The sequence below is a fragment of the Cuculus canorus genome, chromosome 20 (genome assembly GCF_017976375.1).
Source record: "Cuculus canorus isolate bCucCan1 chromosome 20, bCucCan1.pri, whole genome shotgun sequence".
Taxonomy (NCBI): domain Eukaryota; kingdom Metazoa; phylum Chordata; class Aves; order Cuculiformes; family Cuculidae; genus Cuculus; species Cuculus canorus.
Genome location: NC_071420.1, coordinates 7,150,070 through 7,166,522, shown reverse-complemented (window position 1 = coordinate 7,166,522; position 16,453 = coordinate 7,150,070). Strand labels below are relative to the sequence as shown.

Genomic DNA, 16,453 nt, shown 5'->3' with positions numbered 1-16,453 from the left:
CAATCTTCTCAGTTCAATAGTTCAGCAGAAACTGCTTTATTTTTTATTACACATATAAAATCACATACCTTTTATTCCTAAAAAAAAAAAAAAGACCTGAAGTTCAATTAATTCCACAGGGTAATTACTTTCAGATTAGTAATGGGATAAATTAACATGGACAACTGGGGCTGAGGATTTTCTGTTTCAGTTTCTAGCTCTGTTATGGATGCTCTGTCCATCTGGGCCACTTTGTGCTTCAGTTTTCTGTATGTAACGTACAGATAATACTGCCAGGGAGTGGAATCAATACTTCTCATTTCTTCAAAGCTGTACTGTGCTCATAATGGAATTAAACGCTTGCAGAGAACCACTCACAGCTGCACAGCACTTCTGAGAAGAAATGGTTACAGTGAACAACCTCCTTGCACCTCTATAGAGCATCCTAACAATTTAACACTGGACCAAAACACATAAATACAAAAAAAAGGACAAGATGATTGAAACCAACTTTGTTTCACACAAGTGCAAAAGACAATACCAGTCCTGTTAGCTCTTAATCTATTTCTGTTAGGGTTGGATTTTTAACTCTTCATCAATTCCCAGTGAAAATTATGGTAATAATTTTCAGAATAAAATGCTACTTTAAAAGTTTGCTTTTACTTAATGGGGCAATTAAAAAAAAAATATGGAAGTGTCACTGACAAATGTGGCCCTGTCAAAAAAAAAAAAAAAAAACCAAAAAAAGACAGACATTCTTGGACCTTGAGACAAGAATAATATCTGAAGAAGGCAGCACGCGATAAGATTGCTGTTAGAAAATAGTATTTTAGATTTCAAATCTTTCATGGATGTTGCAAAAATTCCTCTTTATTTAAAAGTTCACAAAGGTCCATAAATATTTTAAGCCTGTTTCCTCCATAATCAAGGATTAATGCTGATCAGTCAAGTATGCAGCAGAAAGTAATAGTTTATATCCTTCATATTTGTTTTGATTAGCGGAACTCTTAGGAAATACCATCCTGTATTACAGACCTAAGCTTGCATCTGTTGTTCCAGGCAGAGCAATAACAGCCTCAGCTCAAACTACTGAGCCACATCCAGAAGGAAAAAAACAAAACAATTTAGGCCTCCATAGCAATATCTTACAAAGTTACTGAGGTTTTGAGTGGAATACCACACGGAAAGCACCAACGGAGAGACAGGACTCATTCCAAAAACTATCATCTTACTTCACTCAGATAAAATAAAGCCTTTCATGAATTCAGCTGAGGTTTGGCCCACATTCTGTTGTACGAAAAGTCTTCCTTATACACAGTCAAACACATTGTTTGAAAATGTGGTACAAATGGCATTTAGCACAGCAAAAGGTAAGCAAAGTAAAATGGTAAAACTGTATTAAACATGCTATATACGATCTCAAAAATACACATATTTTGCAAACCTTTAAATGCATTTTACCCAGGGAAGAGTTCAGAGATGGTATCATGACCAACAGATAAAGCTGTTTGCAGATTTATGGTATCTCTAAAGGCAGACGTCAACAAATAAAATTAAATGCTGCAAGTACTTTGGTTTTAAGGGTGTTATTTTGCTATATACAGGCAGCCATTTACTGGTGCTTTGAATTCCATCTGCACACTCTACACGCACTTTGTAGGCACAGCAATTCACTTCTGAGGCTCCAGCAACAACCCAAGCAACATATTTCAGTTCTTTTCAGGAATCTCCTGCTGCACTTAGAATGATGTTCTTGATTTAGTTATTTCCATTGCAAAATCAGTCTGCAATCCGTCTTCAAGTTGGAGAAGCAAGTAACAAGAAGCAGGAGGTATAAATAACAAAAGAAATAGAAAGAATAATAAGTTTGTCAAAAAAAAGGCTGAGGTTTTGGGCTTTATTTTTATTAAATGCCTGCATCAACTCCCTCACTTCTCTTCTGCGAAGAAGACAAGATCTTACTCCCCTTACCTGAGAGCCCTTTGCACAAGACGCACAACGCCAGACTAGATTTGATGAAGCCAACGAGGAAATACGTGATCTCATGTAACAACTGATACGCCTTTCAGTCTGCGAAATACAAGGTATGAATTATGCATGCATCAAGCCCTGACTGGAAGAAACCTTCCTTCTGAGCCCCAAGAGCATGAATCAGTCTCTATATAAACACCAGCTTCCATTTCTTCCTTTTTTTTGATTATACAGGCAAAAGAGACTCTGACATACACACTTTATTTGGAATCTGAAAAATAAACTGTTTCCCAACTCATTTGCAATGCTTGTGCAACGGCCTTGGGGCAGCCCGTGACTCCAACAGCCGTGGGGACCAGACACAGAAGCTGCACTGGAGAAATCGCCTTTCTTTGGAACAACTGAAACCTTCTGCAGGACGAAGTCCACACACAGAGAGCACTGTTTCCCTGCAAGCATGCAACAGTTCCATTATTGTTTAACTACCAAAAACCAGCTCCAACAATCTATCAAGCTTGACATTTTATCTGTCTCTGCTGCTAGCCCAGAATACGGGGCAAATATAGAAAGAGGCTCAAGGACTCAGTAAGTTATTTTGTTAACATAAACAGAGACTCTTTTCCCTTCTTTTAATAATTGTTATTTTTAAAACCAGTTCGGGAAACCATGTTTACCCTCCAAATTATTAAATACAAGTATCTATAAAGAAATATTTATATCCAGATGAATAAAAGCCCCATTTTAAGATACACGTAAAACTAACTCGAAGGCAATCCTGCGGAGAAGGGATCCCTCACTGCAACAGAGCACCAGCCCAGCTGCAGTTCCAGCTCAGCTGTGATTATTCTAATACCATAACACAGCAGAGGAGTAGCTTGCTCCTTACCAACCCTCCCTTCCCGGGAACACCACTGCACAGATGCTTTCCAGATCACTGTGGCTCTCGCAGAGTCCCAAGAAGCATCAACGTGTTCACGGAAGAAAACTTATCAACACACAACACAGCCTTGCGGGGTACATCCTCAAACACAGCACTGAAGAAATTACTCATCCAAGCAATGCTAACAACTCACAGGAGCTGGTAAGTGAAACATGGAAGCAATTCACTGATGCCCATAGAAACTGCTTTCCGAGCAAGGTATTTTGACAACAAAAAGTGGCATTACATCAGTTGTAATCCAGGCTTCCAGGGGATGCGATATTATCGTTTCTGACTTGCTTGGGGAACAAGCCAAAACAATGCAAGTTCATGTGCACAGTAAGTGGCATAGATTCAATGATACCACATGTGACACTGCAATTTGAAATTATCAATGTGTATATATAGAATCTACAATGCCCAAGGGAACCATCCTCCTGCAGCAGAGGTTACTATGCAACAAACTCTCTCCCAAAAGAGAGCATTTTAAATTTGCTTGTTTAAAATCTCACTTAACATCAGTGTAGAGGTTAAACTAAAAGATTCAAAGCATATGCTTCTTAAGTACATTCTTATGATCATATCCATAACCTCCTGAATATAAATAAGAAGGTGGCAGCATAGAAAAAGCTGATGTTCAATTAATATTTTTGTCTCCACCGCAACACAATGTGGAAATGCCTATTCCAAGACTATTTGGCAAAGAAGCCAGAGGGCATTAGAGAAAGAAGTCTAATTAATATTTTGCTCAAGAGCAATTAATGTGAACAACTTGTCGATTTTACAGGCTGTGAGAAGAATAAACAGTGTTTCAGAACGCAACACATCGTTTTAAAGGCAGTCCCTTATGGGGACATAAATTTTAAAAGTCAAAGAGGGCTTTCAGGGGTTGGAATAGAGAGTCTGTCAATTCAGAGGAAACCAGCTGAGAAAGAAGGGAGAAATTTATACATTTCAATTCTTGATTGACAGTCACACTCTTTCTTAAATAAAACTGTAATTTTTCAACCCTGCAATGTTCTTTGAGGACCAAACAACCAACTTCAGAGGGACATACCATCAGGTGGTTAGCAGACTTGACATGCAGATGAGTTCTGTTCCTGACATTAATTCAGCAGTGATGTAGTTCTTCCCACCTGTGAAGCAGAGATTACGCTTACTCATCACAGCAAAGCGTTCTGTGCTCCCTGAACACCACTGGGGGAAGTTCAAAGTACTAATTTCTGGCTTCTGGTAATGACAGTCCCTGGGAAGTGGAGGAAAAGTTTGATATAGGGAGAGACAAGAGAGGTACTATCAAGACTAACAACTGGAATTACTGGGGGGAACCAGAGCCTGGCTGGGGTTTCGCAATGGAAGCAGGCAATCAGGGTAGGGCCGGAGAAGCACTCGTGCCATATGAACGCATGTCAATGCAGAGTGCAGGCAGAGGAACAGCACTGTCATTGCAGCAGCGCAGACCTCACCATAGCAGTGACCAGAGCTTCCCCCACAAGTCAGATTGATACTGGAGCATTCAGCCCACACTAGGCTGCTGGTAGCACTCAGATGATTTAAAGCCGTGCTATGCTTGTAGAAAGCTCAGACTACAGAGAGGCACAAAGTCTCCTCTGTTTTCACTGCCACACACCTATAGGTCCTCTTCTACTGGTCAGTTCACACACAGTGGTGTCCAAACAGCGTACACATGCAGACAACTGTATGCATCTCACATTATCCTGCTGCCAGCAAAGTGTTTTATTAAGCACCAGGTACTTGGTTTAATGTACTTTCTAGTTCCCTATCTTTGGATCAGGCTCTATATCCCTCAGGACTGATCAAAAACTATGAAGAAGAGATGTTCCGAGATGTCCTGTGCACACAGGAAAACGCACTCTTCGTATAAGAAACGAGGAGGTATTCTAAACCTAACTAAACACCCTGTACCTGTATTTCCATACCTGTATTACAGTGCAACCAATGCGTAGTGGATGAGGACAGTGTTTTACCTGGCTAGGCATGAGGACACAAAGCTGCAGTGCTGGGTCAGCCCCATGGCCCATCCAGCTCTGAGCCTGCCTGCAGCATGTGTGAGTCAGAGTAGGCACCCCTGCGGCAGAGGGCTGCATGAACGCCTGTGCACACCCTTCTGCCACACAAAAGCTGGTTCAAAGTCTAAAACACAGGTTTTAATAACCCTTCTATATATAGCACTGGCAATTCATCTCAAACCATGCTCTAGCCTGATTGAAGAGTTTACAATCTCTCACAGTTGTTACAAACAAACTCTGGCACCAAGCAGCAGAACAAGTGAAAATTATGCAATTAAAAACAAACAAACAGCAAAACAACATGGAACCATACTGAAGTCCACCACAGCAAAGAGAAAACTAAAGGCCTGGAGAAAAGAAGACAAATTTCAGTGATAAATCCAACCAGTGACCAATCTCAGAGTATAACCCATATCTGCTATTGCTTTGCACTCTATTTGCAGAGTATTGCATTTGGCGCTCGTCCTGACTCCTGAGAGTCCAATCACGTGTACTCACCAATGAGAAAGACTAAGCCTCACGGCAAGTCAGTCTGCTTTTTCTGCCCCACAATTAAACACAATATCTAAATGATGGCTTTAAAATAAGCCAAATTCAGTAAAAACTCAAGCAATGGAGCATTAACCCATGGACACTGATGTCCAGGCAACCAGCTTTGAACTAACAGTTCAGCTGCTACCTGCTGCGTGGACACGCAAGCCACAGCACACTGCAGCCAGGGAACTACACCATTCACACAGGTGGAGGGAATTGCCAACACCGGAAAACATGACAACAGCGAAAGTGAGCTGTTTTGTTTCAGTGGACCCAATGGTTCTACCAAATGCAATCATGTTTACAAGGAACAAACATAAGACGCCCTCCTCCCCATCACTGTGAACACAAAACATGTTACAGAGGTCACAGAACCTGATAGGTAGTGGTAGGTTAAAGCAGGGATCTGCAGTTTGTAAGAACCAACATTTAAAGTTCACAGCTTTGTACTCCACTTCTTGGCTCTGGAAAACCGAGGTAACAGTGGAAACTATGACAAAGGGTAAATGCTCCATTTGTTTGCTTCATGTAATCGTGTATATGCCTCAATGACCACTTATCTAAGAACACAAGCTTCAAGGTTCTGAAATACAACTCAGTGCATTGTAAATGCACAAAAAATGTCAGCTTACAATACACTTGTCATTTCCCACCCCAACGAAATGCAGAACTAAAGAAGCACTTTGTAAGTCTAAGCTCTTTACTGATCCCATAATTGAGTTAGAAAGAACAGAAAATTGCCAGGAGTTCCCACACAGTGCCGTGAAACAGTTCCCCAGTGTCCCAGCCTCCTGTGCCACCCACAGAAGATACGCAGTTTATCAGCAAGGAGGAAGTGAGTTCAAACAAAACACACAAACAAGTTTGATGTCTCAGCAAGTGATACATTACCCTGTGCATATCTTAATCAAAGAACCACAAAACCAAACCATTCCTACCTACGTTTTAATATTACGCCTACCTCTGTAGTCACTACGTCAGCCTGGCCATCCTTGCTGTGTTTGAAAACACGAGAAGGGATGGAGTGCAACCACTTATTTACCCCAGGGTCACAATGCCAGGCGCGTTCACCCTCAGATGATTGCCAAGTCCCTGATCTGTAAAGCCTCTGATCGGACTGTGAGCACACTCTCCCTGCAGAATTTACATTTATTAACCTGCAATCACATGCTGAAATACCAGTAAGGAGCCGATCTGATGACACACCAACCCTTTCTCCACAGGAAACACCTTGACCCCTTCGCAGGAACACAATGTTCTCAAGAACACTTGAGTACTTTTATTTTCTGAACTCCTTTTGCCTTCTGAGGCAAAGGACTCGTGCAGCTTTCACTTCGCTGTGTGCTGATTCTGAGCAGAGGCGGGGCAGGGTTCCTCATTAAATAACATGGGTCCTTGCCACCAAGGAGCATCACCCGGGTACAGTGCCACCCAGCCGAACAAAATCACCGCCCTGGCCACAATAAAATGCAAAAAGACTGGAACCGAAGCAAAGAGGTGCAGCAAAGGCTACCACTAACCCAGAACTCTGAGAGCATTTTGAGCAGGATAAACCCCAGAACCTCACAGTGCCTTTGGGAGCAGAATTCAGGAAAGGACAGAGTTTCTGAACACTGCTTTCTGAGCAGAACACAGGCTGCGCCTTGTCCTAGCCGCCCAGCAGAGAAACCTGCAGGAGTTCCCAGAAGGAAGCCCCTTCCCTCCACCGCCTCAACACCAAACCCAGCGGCTGCAGCCCCCCACCAGCCCCATCCTTGCTGCCCCAGACCCCACACAGCCCCCAGCCCCCTCACTGCTCCCCAGCCTCTCACTGCCTCCCAGCCCCCTCGCTACCCTACAGTCTCCAAGGCCTGCCAGCCCCCTCGCTGCCCCACAGCCCCCCTCGCTGCCCCCACAGCCCTCAAGCTCGGCCAGCTCCCTCACACCCCACAGCCTCTCACTGCCCCCTCCCACCACTACAGCCACCACAGTCCCCTCACAACCCTCGCTGCCCCACAGCCCCCCACAGTCCTCTCACAACCCTCGCTACCCCACAGCCCCCCACAGTCCTCTCACAACCCTCGCTGCCCCACAGCCCCCCACAGTCCACTCACAACCCTCGCTGCCCCACAGCACCCTCGCACCACCACAGCCCCCACAGTCCCCTCACAACCCCAGTCCCCTCGCGCTCCCACAGCTCCCTCACATCCCCTCATGCCTCCTCCCACCCCACAGCCCCTCACCCCCAACAGCCTCTCACGCCCCACAGCCTCTCGCTGCCTCCCAGACGTTTCACACCCCACAGTCCCCTCACGCCCCCACACTCCCCAGCCCCCTCCCAGCCCCGCCGCCCCTCACCGCCGTCGCGCACCCCACGGTCCGGCCGCCCCTACTGCGCGCGGCGCTATGGCAACTGCCCGGCGCGGCGGGCACTGAGCAGCAGCGCAGAGCGGCGCTGGCGCGGCCTTGAGGGCGCCCCCTGGGGGCGCGGAGGCCTCAGCGTCGCTGTCGGGCGGCCTGGGCTGCGGGGTCCGAGGGTCACGGGTTCGAGACCCCCCGCTGGCAACGAGGCGGGGGTCCCGTGTGCTCCGGGGGTCCCCGTGGGGTGCACGAGGCGTGGCAAGAAGACAGACAGGTGCACCCCACACAGACACACATGCACACACCTCTGCGTGTGTTTTACACACACCAAGGATCAGCAAACCCTCAGTGCCATCAGATGTCCCCACTGCACGGGGTGGCTGACACCCTCTCTGCCCTTGGAAGGGTTTTATAGCGCACTCCAAGCCTTTCCAGCAGTTTTCCAGCTGGTTGAGGCATCAGGAGAAGCAGGGAGAGGGGACATCATGGTGTGCATCCCACTGCCTGACTTACCGGGCACAGAACCCCCATCTCAGCGGAAGGGAACAGCTGCATTGGGAGCATTGAGGTCAGAAACTTTCCAGCCAAATTTTCCTATGCAAATTTAGAGCAAATCAGCTTGAGTAGGAAGTCAGGTTTTTCCAGATAGGGTAATGGATTCCTGTAGCCTGAACTCTCCTGCTGTCCCCACACCAAGCAACAGCCAGCACTCTGCAACACGGCCAGAAACACAAGACATCACACGCACGCTGCCCACCTCGGTGGCCAACTCCGTACCACACCGTCCTTCCCGACCTATCCAGCTGTTTCCAAAGAGGGCATCGATTCCAGCAGCTGCAATGAGCCGACTGCCAGGGAGACAAAAACTCCAGGTCACGGCTGTGCCCAGAAGCCTGGGATGGGCAGGTCTGGAGAAGCAGAGCCTACGGGTTGTCACCTTTCCTCCGCCTCTTCTCCATCGACTGGCACAATCTCCATTGACTCACCATCCCATGACTGCTCCACAGTGACAAAGCACACGAGCAGAGTCTCTGCTGTCATTTCCTGAGGCTGGTCTCATGCTGCACTGAGGCAGGGTTCAAAGTAAGCTGTTCCCCTTCTCATCTGCCTGAGTTAGGGGAAGGAGACAGTGAGAAAGCCTCCTCGGTTCAAATACAACCAAAGAGGTTTCTGTCTCGCTCTTGCCCTGCCCCACGCTCCCTTGCAAGACACTTGCTTCCCCTACAGGACCCTCAGGCGGAGACATAAAAGAACAGCACACAGTTTAGGTTGCAATTTGTGTGTACCAGCTCTTTATTCATAGCTTCAAGAGGCATAATGAGCTAAATTTTCTGCTTGTCTCCAGCAGAGAGGGAAACCATCCTCTTCCTTCCCCCACCCAGCCAGGCTGCAATTCCTGGGGCCAAGCCTCCTCTCCCAAGCTGGGAAAGCTCAGAAACGCAAATAAACACACTTTAAAATATATTTATTTTTACTGAAAACTGTTTAATGGTGCAGCTCCCATTGCTTTGGTGCACTCCCCTCCTTGGGCAGGATGTGCTGGGAGCACAGCCTTTCCCATGGCCACGCGCACAGCGCTCCAGCAGCTGGGTGGCCACGGTGCAGGAGGTGGGACACAGCCCCAGGACCACCGAGAACTCGGTCTTGCAGAAAGCACAGCTCTGACAGATATGCAAAACAAAAAAATCCTGCACTGATACCTGGCACAGCCTCTTGGGAAACCAAAATATGTATTCACACCTGCCTTTAGCTGCCCTTTCCCTGCGGGAACACAGGGCTGCGTGGGGTTGCGACTACTCTGCAGAAATTAGCACCTTGGTTCTGGCTAAATCAGACTTCTCTGCTACCCTGGGGAGGTCAAACCAAGCATCCAATTATGCCACTGCTCATCACAACACATCCCACCTCACCTCCTAGGAACTAAACCTCAACATTTTAATTAACAGCAGTTGCCATTATTTCAATTCCAGCTCTCAACAAACACAGCAGTGTGCAACACCTTGTTTTTATTTCTGAGCCAAGACCACTGTGTGCTGCCCAAGGACAATCAGAGCTCTGGGACTGGAGGGCAGAGTCCTGGGAGCCACGAGGAGTCACAGGTTTGTGCAGGAACATGCCAGCTGGTCCCAAGCCAACACCTCCGGCCAGGCTGGCTCTGCTGGCTGAAGACAAGCCCACAGCAGAAAGGACCTGGGTGCTGTGCTGCCGGCTCAGCCCAGCACCACGGGCTGCATCTGCTGAGGAAGGGAGAGCTCTGTGGAACTCCATGCTCATTTTGTCCTCAGCACAAGAGAAAAAGAGCTTCTGCACGTTGGTCCTTTTCAGGGCCATGGGGCTCTAGGCAGGTTCTAAAACCTTCAGAGTGCTCACCCGCTCCGTTTGCAGCTCTCAGACCTTGACATCTGCTTTTCCATCTTCATCAGAGCCCTTGTGTGGGTGTCACTGAGCTCAGCTCCTGCACATCACCATTTCCAATATCCAGCTCCACTTGTATCCCTGTCGGCTGCCAGGAGAAAAAGAGAGGAGCTTAAACCCATGCTGCTGGGACTCTACAGGCAAACCTGTGCATTGCCCCATACCCTAATCCAGAGCCAAAAATCCCCAATTACATCCCCTTGAGGATTTCTTCCTGCTGGTGCCCCCACTTTAACTGGATCTACTGAACACACACAGAGAATGCAATTCAGTAAAGGGAGAACATCTCGCTCCGAGATATCCCCAGACGCTCTATTATTTAGCAGACCCAGGATGTGTTTTGCTGCTCTGCACACCACCACATCCAGACCCATTTGGATTGGAGCCAGGAGGCTGAGGAAACATTGCCCTGTATTTAGGCAGGATTCAAACCAAAGTCACCTCTGCAGGTGTCTGAGCCAGCTCCGCAAGACCCTCACTATCCATATGCAATCAAGAGAGCGAGACAAGCACAAGGAACATGTGCTTGGAAGGATTGGAAGTGGTGCCACTCATTCAACACGCCTATAAACACAAGCTTAGGCTGTTTGGAACAGACGCTCTTCTCTTTCACAGCATTTGCTCCTCTCCCATTGCAATGGGTCACCCAGCAAGGCCTGATCCTGCCCTGCTCCCAGCAGGAGCTTCCCTCTGCTCCAAAGCCAGGTTCAAGTCACACAGCTTCAGCTCCACCACCAGAGGGATTGGCCTAGGGAGCCCCACCTGCCGGGGTGACTTTGCCAAGGAAGCGATGCGCTGCGTGGTGGCTTTCTCCCAGGTGGCTTCTTTGCTCTCCAGCAGCACCCGGGTGCTGGGCACGAAACTCCAGGAGCGGCCAAGGGCTGGCTTCAGTAGACCGGTGCTGCTGTCCCTTGTCACCTGGTTTGTCACCTGCAGCGCAAACAGGCTTATCAGTGCCAGGAAAAGCCAGTGCCACTGGTCTGACGAAACATGGGAAATCACCAGGAGATAACGGCCAGTCTGCTACTTCTGTGAAGTTTTTTCTTCTCCTTCCTGGTACACCCATGCCATCCCCTCCAGTTGGAGCTCACACAACTGTCCCACACATACTCAGGTAGGAGCTCACTCACATCTGCAAACTGCAGTGACTCCTGGTGCTGGAGCCACCTGCAAAGCTTAACTTGGAGCCTCCAAGCCTCCTTCCAGGCACCCTGTCTCTGTCACTCAATCACCAGCCAGAACAAAGTCCAGGATTGCCTCGACACCTTCCAGTACCAGATCCAGGACACGAGCATTTACCGCCATGGCCTTTCTAATCCAAATACATTAACTCTGGTCCCAGCGACCTCTTTGGGTGCATCAAAGCAAATGCAGTTGCGCGGCCAAGAGCTGGGGAAGACCAGAGCAGGACTCTTCCAGTCCTCAGCCCCTACTGGATGATACAATGCCCTGCAGCTCCTCCCAGGTAACTAAGCAAGAGGTTACCGGGTAAGCCGGCCAGCCCCTTCAATGAATAGTGGTACATCCAAACTCAACACAACCAACCTGCCAATCTGCCTGTACTTAAGTCCACCTTGTCCAGTCAAGAGAACACCTTGTTGGCCAAGGGCAGTAATAAAAGCAGGCAGCAAGTCATAGCGCACAGAATTGTCTAGGTTGGAAAAGGCCTTTAGGATCATCAAGTCCAACCCTTAATCCAACACTGCCCACTCCACCACTAAACCATGTCCCTAAGTACCATACATACCCATCCTTTAAATCCCTCCAGGGATGAGGACTCGGCCTAGAACAAGACATCTATGGGCTGCAGAGGAGCAGAGCTACATCAGGGAGCAGACCGCTGTGGGATTCAGGCGTCCTGCTCTCGCTTAGCTGAGAGCAGGATCCACCCTCCCTACAGCTCTGAAGCCTCTCCAGGGCTCCTTGACATGACCCGCAAAGGAAAAAGCACAGCAACACTCACCACAACAGCAAGGCTGAACTCCCTCGCCAGTGTTTTCAGCTCCCCGGCCAGCTGCATCATGATGGCCAAGCCTGGAGGAGGACAAAGCATTTGGATGTTTGCAGATCAACCCCCGCAGTGCACGTTGGAGGCATGCGACATCTAGATTGGCACGAATACTACATTTAGTGCCAGTGCTGGTGTTCAGGGACATCTTTTCAAGCCCAACGTACCCATTGCACCTGCCCATTCCAGGGCAACCCCACCCAATGGATGTGGTATGGACACACCAATCCCTGAGTTGTCCAGAGTTGAGCAGAGAGATCAACAACTTCATCACACATTCTAACAAGGCAGCTCACCCTCTGACTGCTTGCCGCCCAGCAGCGGGTAAACTACGGCTGCGACTGAGTCGATCACCACAATCTTAAGAGGTCCCATGGAGCTCACGACCTGAAAAAAGGAGGCACCATGTGCAATGTGGATTCACAAATCCAGAAGTTTTGAAGGTCCTGAGCTACACAGAGGCCCAGATGTCCCCAGGACAAGGTGATCTGGTGTCACTTCTTGGGCATACAAGCCCTGCTGCCCTCCTGGCAGCTCCAAGGAAGGGAGAGGGGGCCAGAGCCTCGCTTCCACCTGCTGGGAGAGGCGATCCCGTAGCTCCTGCAAAGCACTCAGCACTTCATAGATGTCAAACACACGGACCACCTGGATTCGCTGCAGAGCCTCCAGCTGCAACAAAAAGCATCATCACAAACAGCCTCACCTCCTTCAGGAGACACCATATTCCTCCTGCCCAGCTGCTACTGGGACTGTTATTTGTCCCACATATTCCTCCACCCCATGAACACCGTTGCCCCATCGCACTGATGGAGGAAGCAACGCAGATGGAGCTCAGAGAGAAACAGCACAAGCAGCTGCAACTAGTTTTCTCCTCCCCAAGTGAAACCAAAGTGCAGTGTCTACACCTCTGAGCATAGCAGCCACCCAGCCACAGGAGGAAGAGTTTGGACCCAGAAAAGCCCATGGGGACAAAGGCAGAGCTGGACAGACAAAACCACCTCTGGGGTGGTCTGCAGGCAAGAGCCAAGGCAGCTTCAGCACGAGCGGAGAAGCAGCAGCAGGACGAGCACCAGGAGCACTTGCCTGCTCTTCCTCGTCCTCTGTCTGGGCTTGAAGCATCTGGGAGAGACGAGAGGCAGTGAACCCTCCCGTGGAGTCAAGAAACAGGACGTGCTGCTTGAGGCTGAGAGAGATGCTGGCTGCAATACCCAGGCACACCTGGAGAGGCAGGGACTGGGTGTCAGCCAACCCTCCCAGGTCCCTCTGTTTCATGTGCCTGAAGGAACATCTTCACCCTACCTGCCCTCTCCCCTCTCCTCCACCCCACTCACCTGCGTCTTCCCACTGCCCGGTGCTCCCATAAGCTCTATTACTTCCCCCGTGTACAGCCCAGAGTCCAGCAGCTGGTCCAGGCTACGGGGTGGACACAAGGTAGAATTATGAACACTCCCTCAGCCACAATGTTAGAGGCATCAGGAAGGAGAAGTCTCCCCGACATTTGTCCCTAGGGTTTCCTTCCCAAATGCAGGCAAGTGCCTCAGGCTCTGCTCTTTCCCTCCCCACACTGTGGACAACAATAGATCTTCAACGTGAGGGCTACAAAAGGACAGTCGTGAGCTGGAGAAGAGCTGTGGTCCTGGGAGCAAGGTTGGAATACCCAGGGCAGACCTGCTGGCTTGCTGGGTGATGCACCCACCTTGAGCTCCCAGTGGGCAGGATGGCCGTGGAGCTCTTGAGCTCCTCATAGAGGTCTGCTCCATTGGCAGGGAAGGCAGAGAACTGGGCCAGGAGCACACGTCTCACCGCAACTAGTGCCTGGTGGGCAGAAAGATGTCTGGAAATGGGACTGAGGAAGCCCAGGGCCAACATCTCCTGCAGAAAATCCTCCCAGACAAGCCCATCCAAGCTGTGAGCTGAACAGCTCCGAGATCCCTGGTTAACATATCAGGACTTTACCTTGTAAGACAGGGAACACTTCTGCGCAATGTCCTCCAGGTCTGATGACACGAAGTCCACCACTGCAAATAACATGAGGGACAAGAAATTGGAAGCCAAATCTGGACAAACCACAAACACCAAAGAGACGACCAGCTCAGGCAAAACCTAGCTGCACCAAGAGGCAAAACGTCTGTGTCCTCTGCCAACGCTACAGCTGGATGAGGAGGATGCCCCACAAAATGGAGTATTGGAGTTGTTCTTGCCACCCATTGCAAAATAAATTCTTTCTTGCAAAACAGATCAGGGAGAGCAGCTGATAAAAATTCTCCGTGTTTTGCTGAAGAGCTCCCCGGTGTTATTTAATAGCTGGGGCCAGCCAAGGGGCCAGTGACTGACACAATGTGGGAGTCCTGCGCGTCCCAGGAACCCACAGGAATCAGAACCAGTGGCCCTACCTCCGCTCCCAGGAACCACTCCAAGATTAATTTTTCAGACAATAATAATAATGTCTGTAATTGCTTGAAAAAAAAATGGTAAAAAACAATTCTTATAGGGAAAACAAGGATGACAACATCCACAACTCCAGCACCCACAGAATCTCATAAATCTCATTTAACAAGAATAAAACAGTGTTTTTCTCGGCCCTCATTCAGTTTTGCAGAGCCAGTAAAGAATCCACTTGAAGTCTTTTCCTTCCCCGCTAAGAGCAGGCAGTGCCCGGGGTGCAGAGTGCAGGAGCCGAGGCATTTTTCAGAGGAAAAATGCACAAAGTCTCCTGAAATACCTTCTAAAAGCCACAGTTCGTCATTCCCAAGAGAGCCTCTGCAGAGCCCCCTGCCATGTCCCAACATTCTCCTGCTCCTGTAGAGAAGTCCGGGCCCATCACACCCACCCAGGGGGACCCAGAAGACACTCAGCAAGGAGGACACAGGAGGGATAAAGCCACAAAGTCAGGAGATGTTTCTCACAGTGCAGACGGCCCAGGCTGGCAGATGGGAGGGGAGTACGGTGCCACCCCAGAGGTGCAGGGGATGGTGTTCCCCAGCCCAAGCCCCGGCGACTGCCCTGTTACCTGTCCTGATGCCACTCATCCTGAGCAGCTGGAGCACCTCCTCAGTGAGGCCGGGGCAGAGCCCGGCCCGCAGGACCACCATGGCCCGGCCACCCTAGAAAAGGAGAGACCTGCAGGGAGGTGGGACATGGCATGGATCCTGGCATGGATCAGCCAGAGCTGCGCACAGGGAGATGCTGCCTGGGCTGCGTCTGGGGTGGGTGGGTATGGTGAGTGCGCAGCCTCCCTTTAGGGCCAAACAGCCCTGAATCCACCTCTAGCTAGGCCAGGAGCTCCTGCCCAGGGGCAGCCCGGCAGGTGAGTGCATTCCGATCCCAGCTGCCTCAAACATCCCCATCCCTGTCTCCAGCATCCCCGTCCCCATCCCTGCAGCATCCCTGTTCCAAGTGATTCCAGCATCCCCACCCCTGCCTCCAGCATCCCCACCCCTGCCTCCAGCATCCCCGTTCCCATCCCTCCAGCATCCCTGTTCCAACGGCCTCCAGCATCCCCATCCCTGCCTCCAGCATCCTTGTCCCCATCCCTCCAGCATCCCTGTCCCAACAGCCTCCAGCATCCTCATTTCCCCAGCATCCCCATCCCTGTCCCCACCCCTCCAGCATCCCCATCCTTCTAGCATCCCCATCCTTCTAGCATCCCCATTCCTGTCCCCATCCCTTCAGTATCCCCATCCCCATTCCTCCAGCATCCCCATCCCTGCCTCCAGCATCCCTGTTCCCATCCCTCCAGCATATCCATCCCTCCAGCATCCTCATTTCCCCAGCATCCCCATCTTTGTCCCCATCCCTCCAGCATCCCCATCCCTGTCCCCTTCCCTCCAGCATCCCCATTCCTCCAGCACCCCCACCCTTGTGTCCATAACTCCAGCATCCCCATCCCTGTCGCCATCCGTCCAGCATCCCCATTCCTCCAGCATCCCCATCCCTGTCCCCATCGCTCCAGCATTCCCATCCCAGCCTCCAGCAGCCCTGTCCCCATCCCTCCAGCATCCCCATCCCTGTCCCCATCCCTCCAGCATCCCCACCCCTGTCCCCATCCCTGTCCCCATCCCTCCAGCATCCCCACCCCTGTCCCCATCCTCCAGCACCTCCACACCATGCCCATCCCCGTCCCTCCATGTATCCCGGCCCCATCCCGGCCGCCGCTCCCCTCACCTCCGTTTCCCGCTCCCTTCCCGCTCCCGGGGCGGCTGCGCGGCCCCTCCCGGTCCCGCCCCTCCCGGCTGTCCCCGCTCCCCATCCCGGGGG

At 50.3% G+C, this 16,453-nt stretch overlaps 2 protein-coding genes across 12 annotated transcripts in view; both read right to left on the bottom strand.

The window, feature by feature from the left end:
* Window positions 1–10,252, bottom strand: part of RFFL (ring finger and FYVE like domain containing E3 ubiquitin protein ligase) — a 24,865-nt gene extending 14,613 nt beyond the window's left edge. The window contains exons 1-2 of one of the 10 annotated variants that reach the window (XM_054085376.1): window positions 8,531–8,702; window positions 3,927–4,005 (exon numbers count right to left, since the gene is read on the bottom strand). The gene's annotated coding sequence lies outside the window, so the exon portion shown is untranslated. Of the gene's footprint in view, window positions 1–1,950; window positions 2,050–3,926; window positions 4,006–6,394; window positions 7,118–7,770; window positions 7,851–8,530; window positions 8,704–10,143 lie in introns of those variants that run through there. The other 9 variants (XM_054085374.1, XM_054085373.1, XM_054085377.1 and 6 more) reach the window with 9 other exon arrangements.
* On the bottom strand, window positions 10,144–16,453 carry RAD51D (RAD51 paralog D). 2 transcript variants are annotated; one of them, XM_054085384.1, is made up of 11 exons: window positions 16,361–16,453; window positions 15,207–15,316; window positions 14,153–14,214; window positions 13,893–14,011; window positions 13,528–13,609; window positions 13,280–13,414; window positions 12,770–12,865; window positions 12,493–12,583; window positions 12,152–12,222; window positions 10,951–11,118; window positions 10,144–10,276 (listed from the first exon to the last, which is right to left on the bottom strand). In XM_054085384.1, exons 2-11 carry the CDS (start codon window positions 15,286–15,288, stop codon window positions 10,193–10,195), a joined length of 990 nt encoding a protein of 329 aa, XP_053941359.1. In that variant the 5' UTR covers window positions 15,289–15,316; window positions 16,361–16,453; the 3' UTR covers window positions 10,144–10,192. The 2 variants fall into 2 exon arrangements, with proteins under 2 accessions (XP_053941359.1, XP_053941360.1); XM_054085385.1 differs by having other exon boundaries at window positions 15,207–15,300; window positions 16,361–16,394.

What these genes read in the sequence shown, in the direction of transcription:
- RAD51D (XM_054085384.1), bottom strand. Translation starts at nt 15,288, where the DNA reads ATGGTGGTCCTGCGGGCCGGGCTCTGCCCCGGCCTCACTGAGGAGGTG. An exon ending in GATGAGTGGCATCAGGACAG is followed by an intron (nt 14,215 to 15,206) that starts GTAACAGGGCAG and finishes TGTTATTTGCAG; the next exon opens with TGGTGGACTTCGTGTCATCA. An exon ending in GGGCGGCAAGCAGTCAGAGG is followed by an intron (nt 12,223 to 12,492) that starts GTGAGCTGCCTT and finishes GTCCTCCTCCAG; the next exon opens with GCTTGGCCATCATGATGCAG.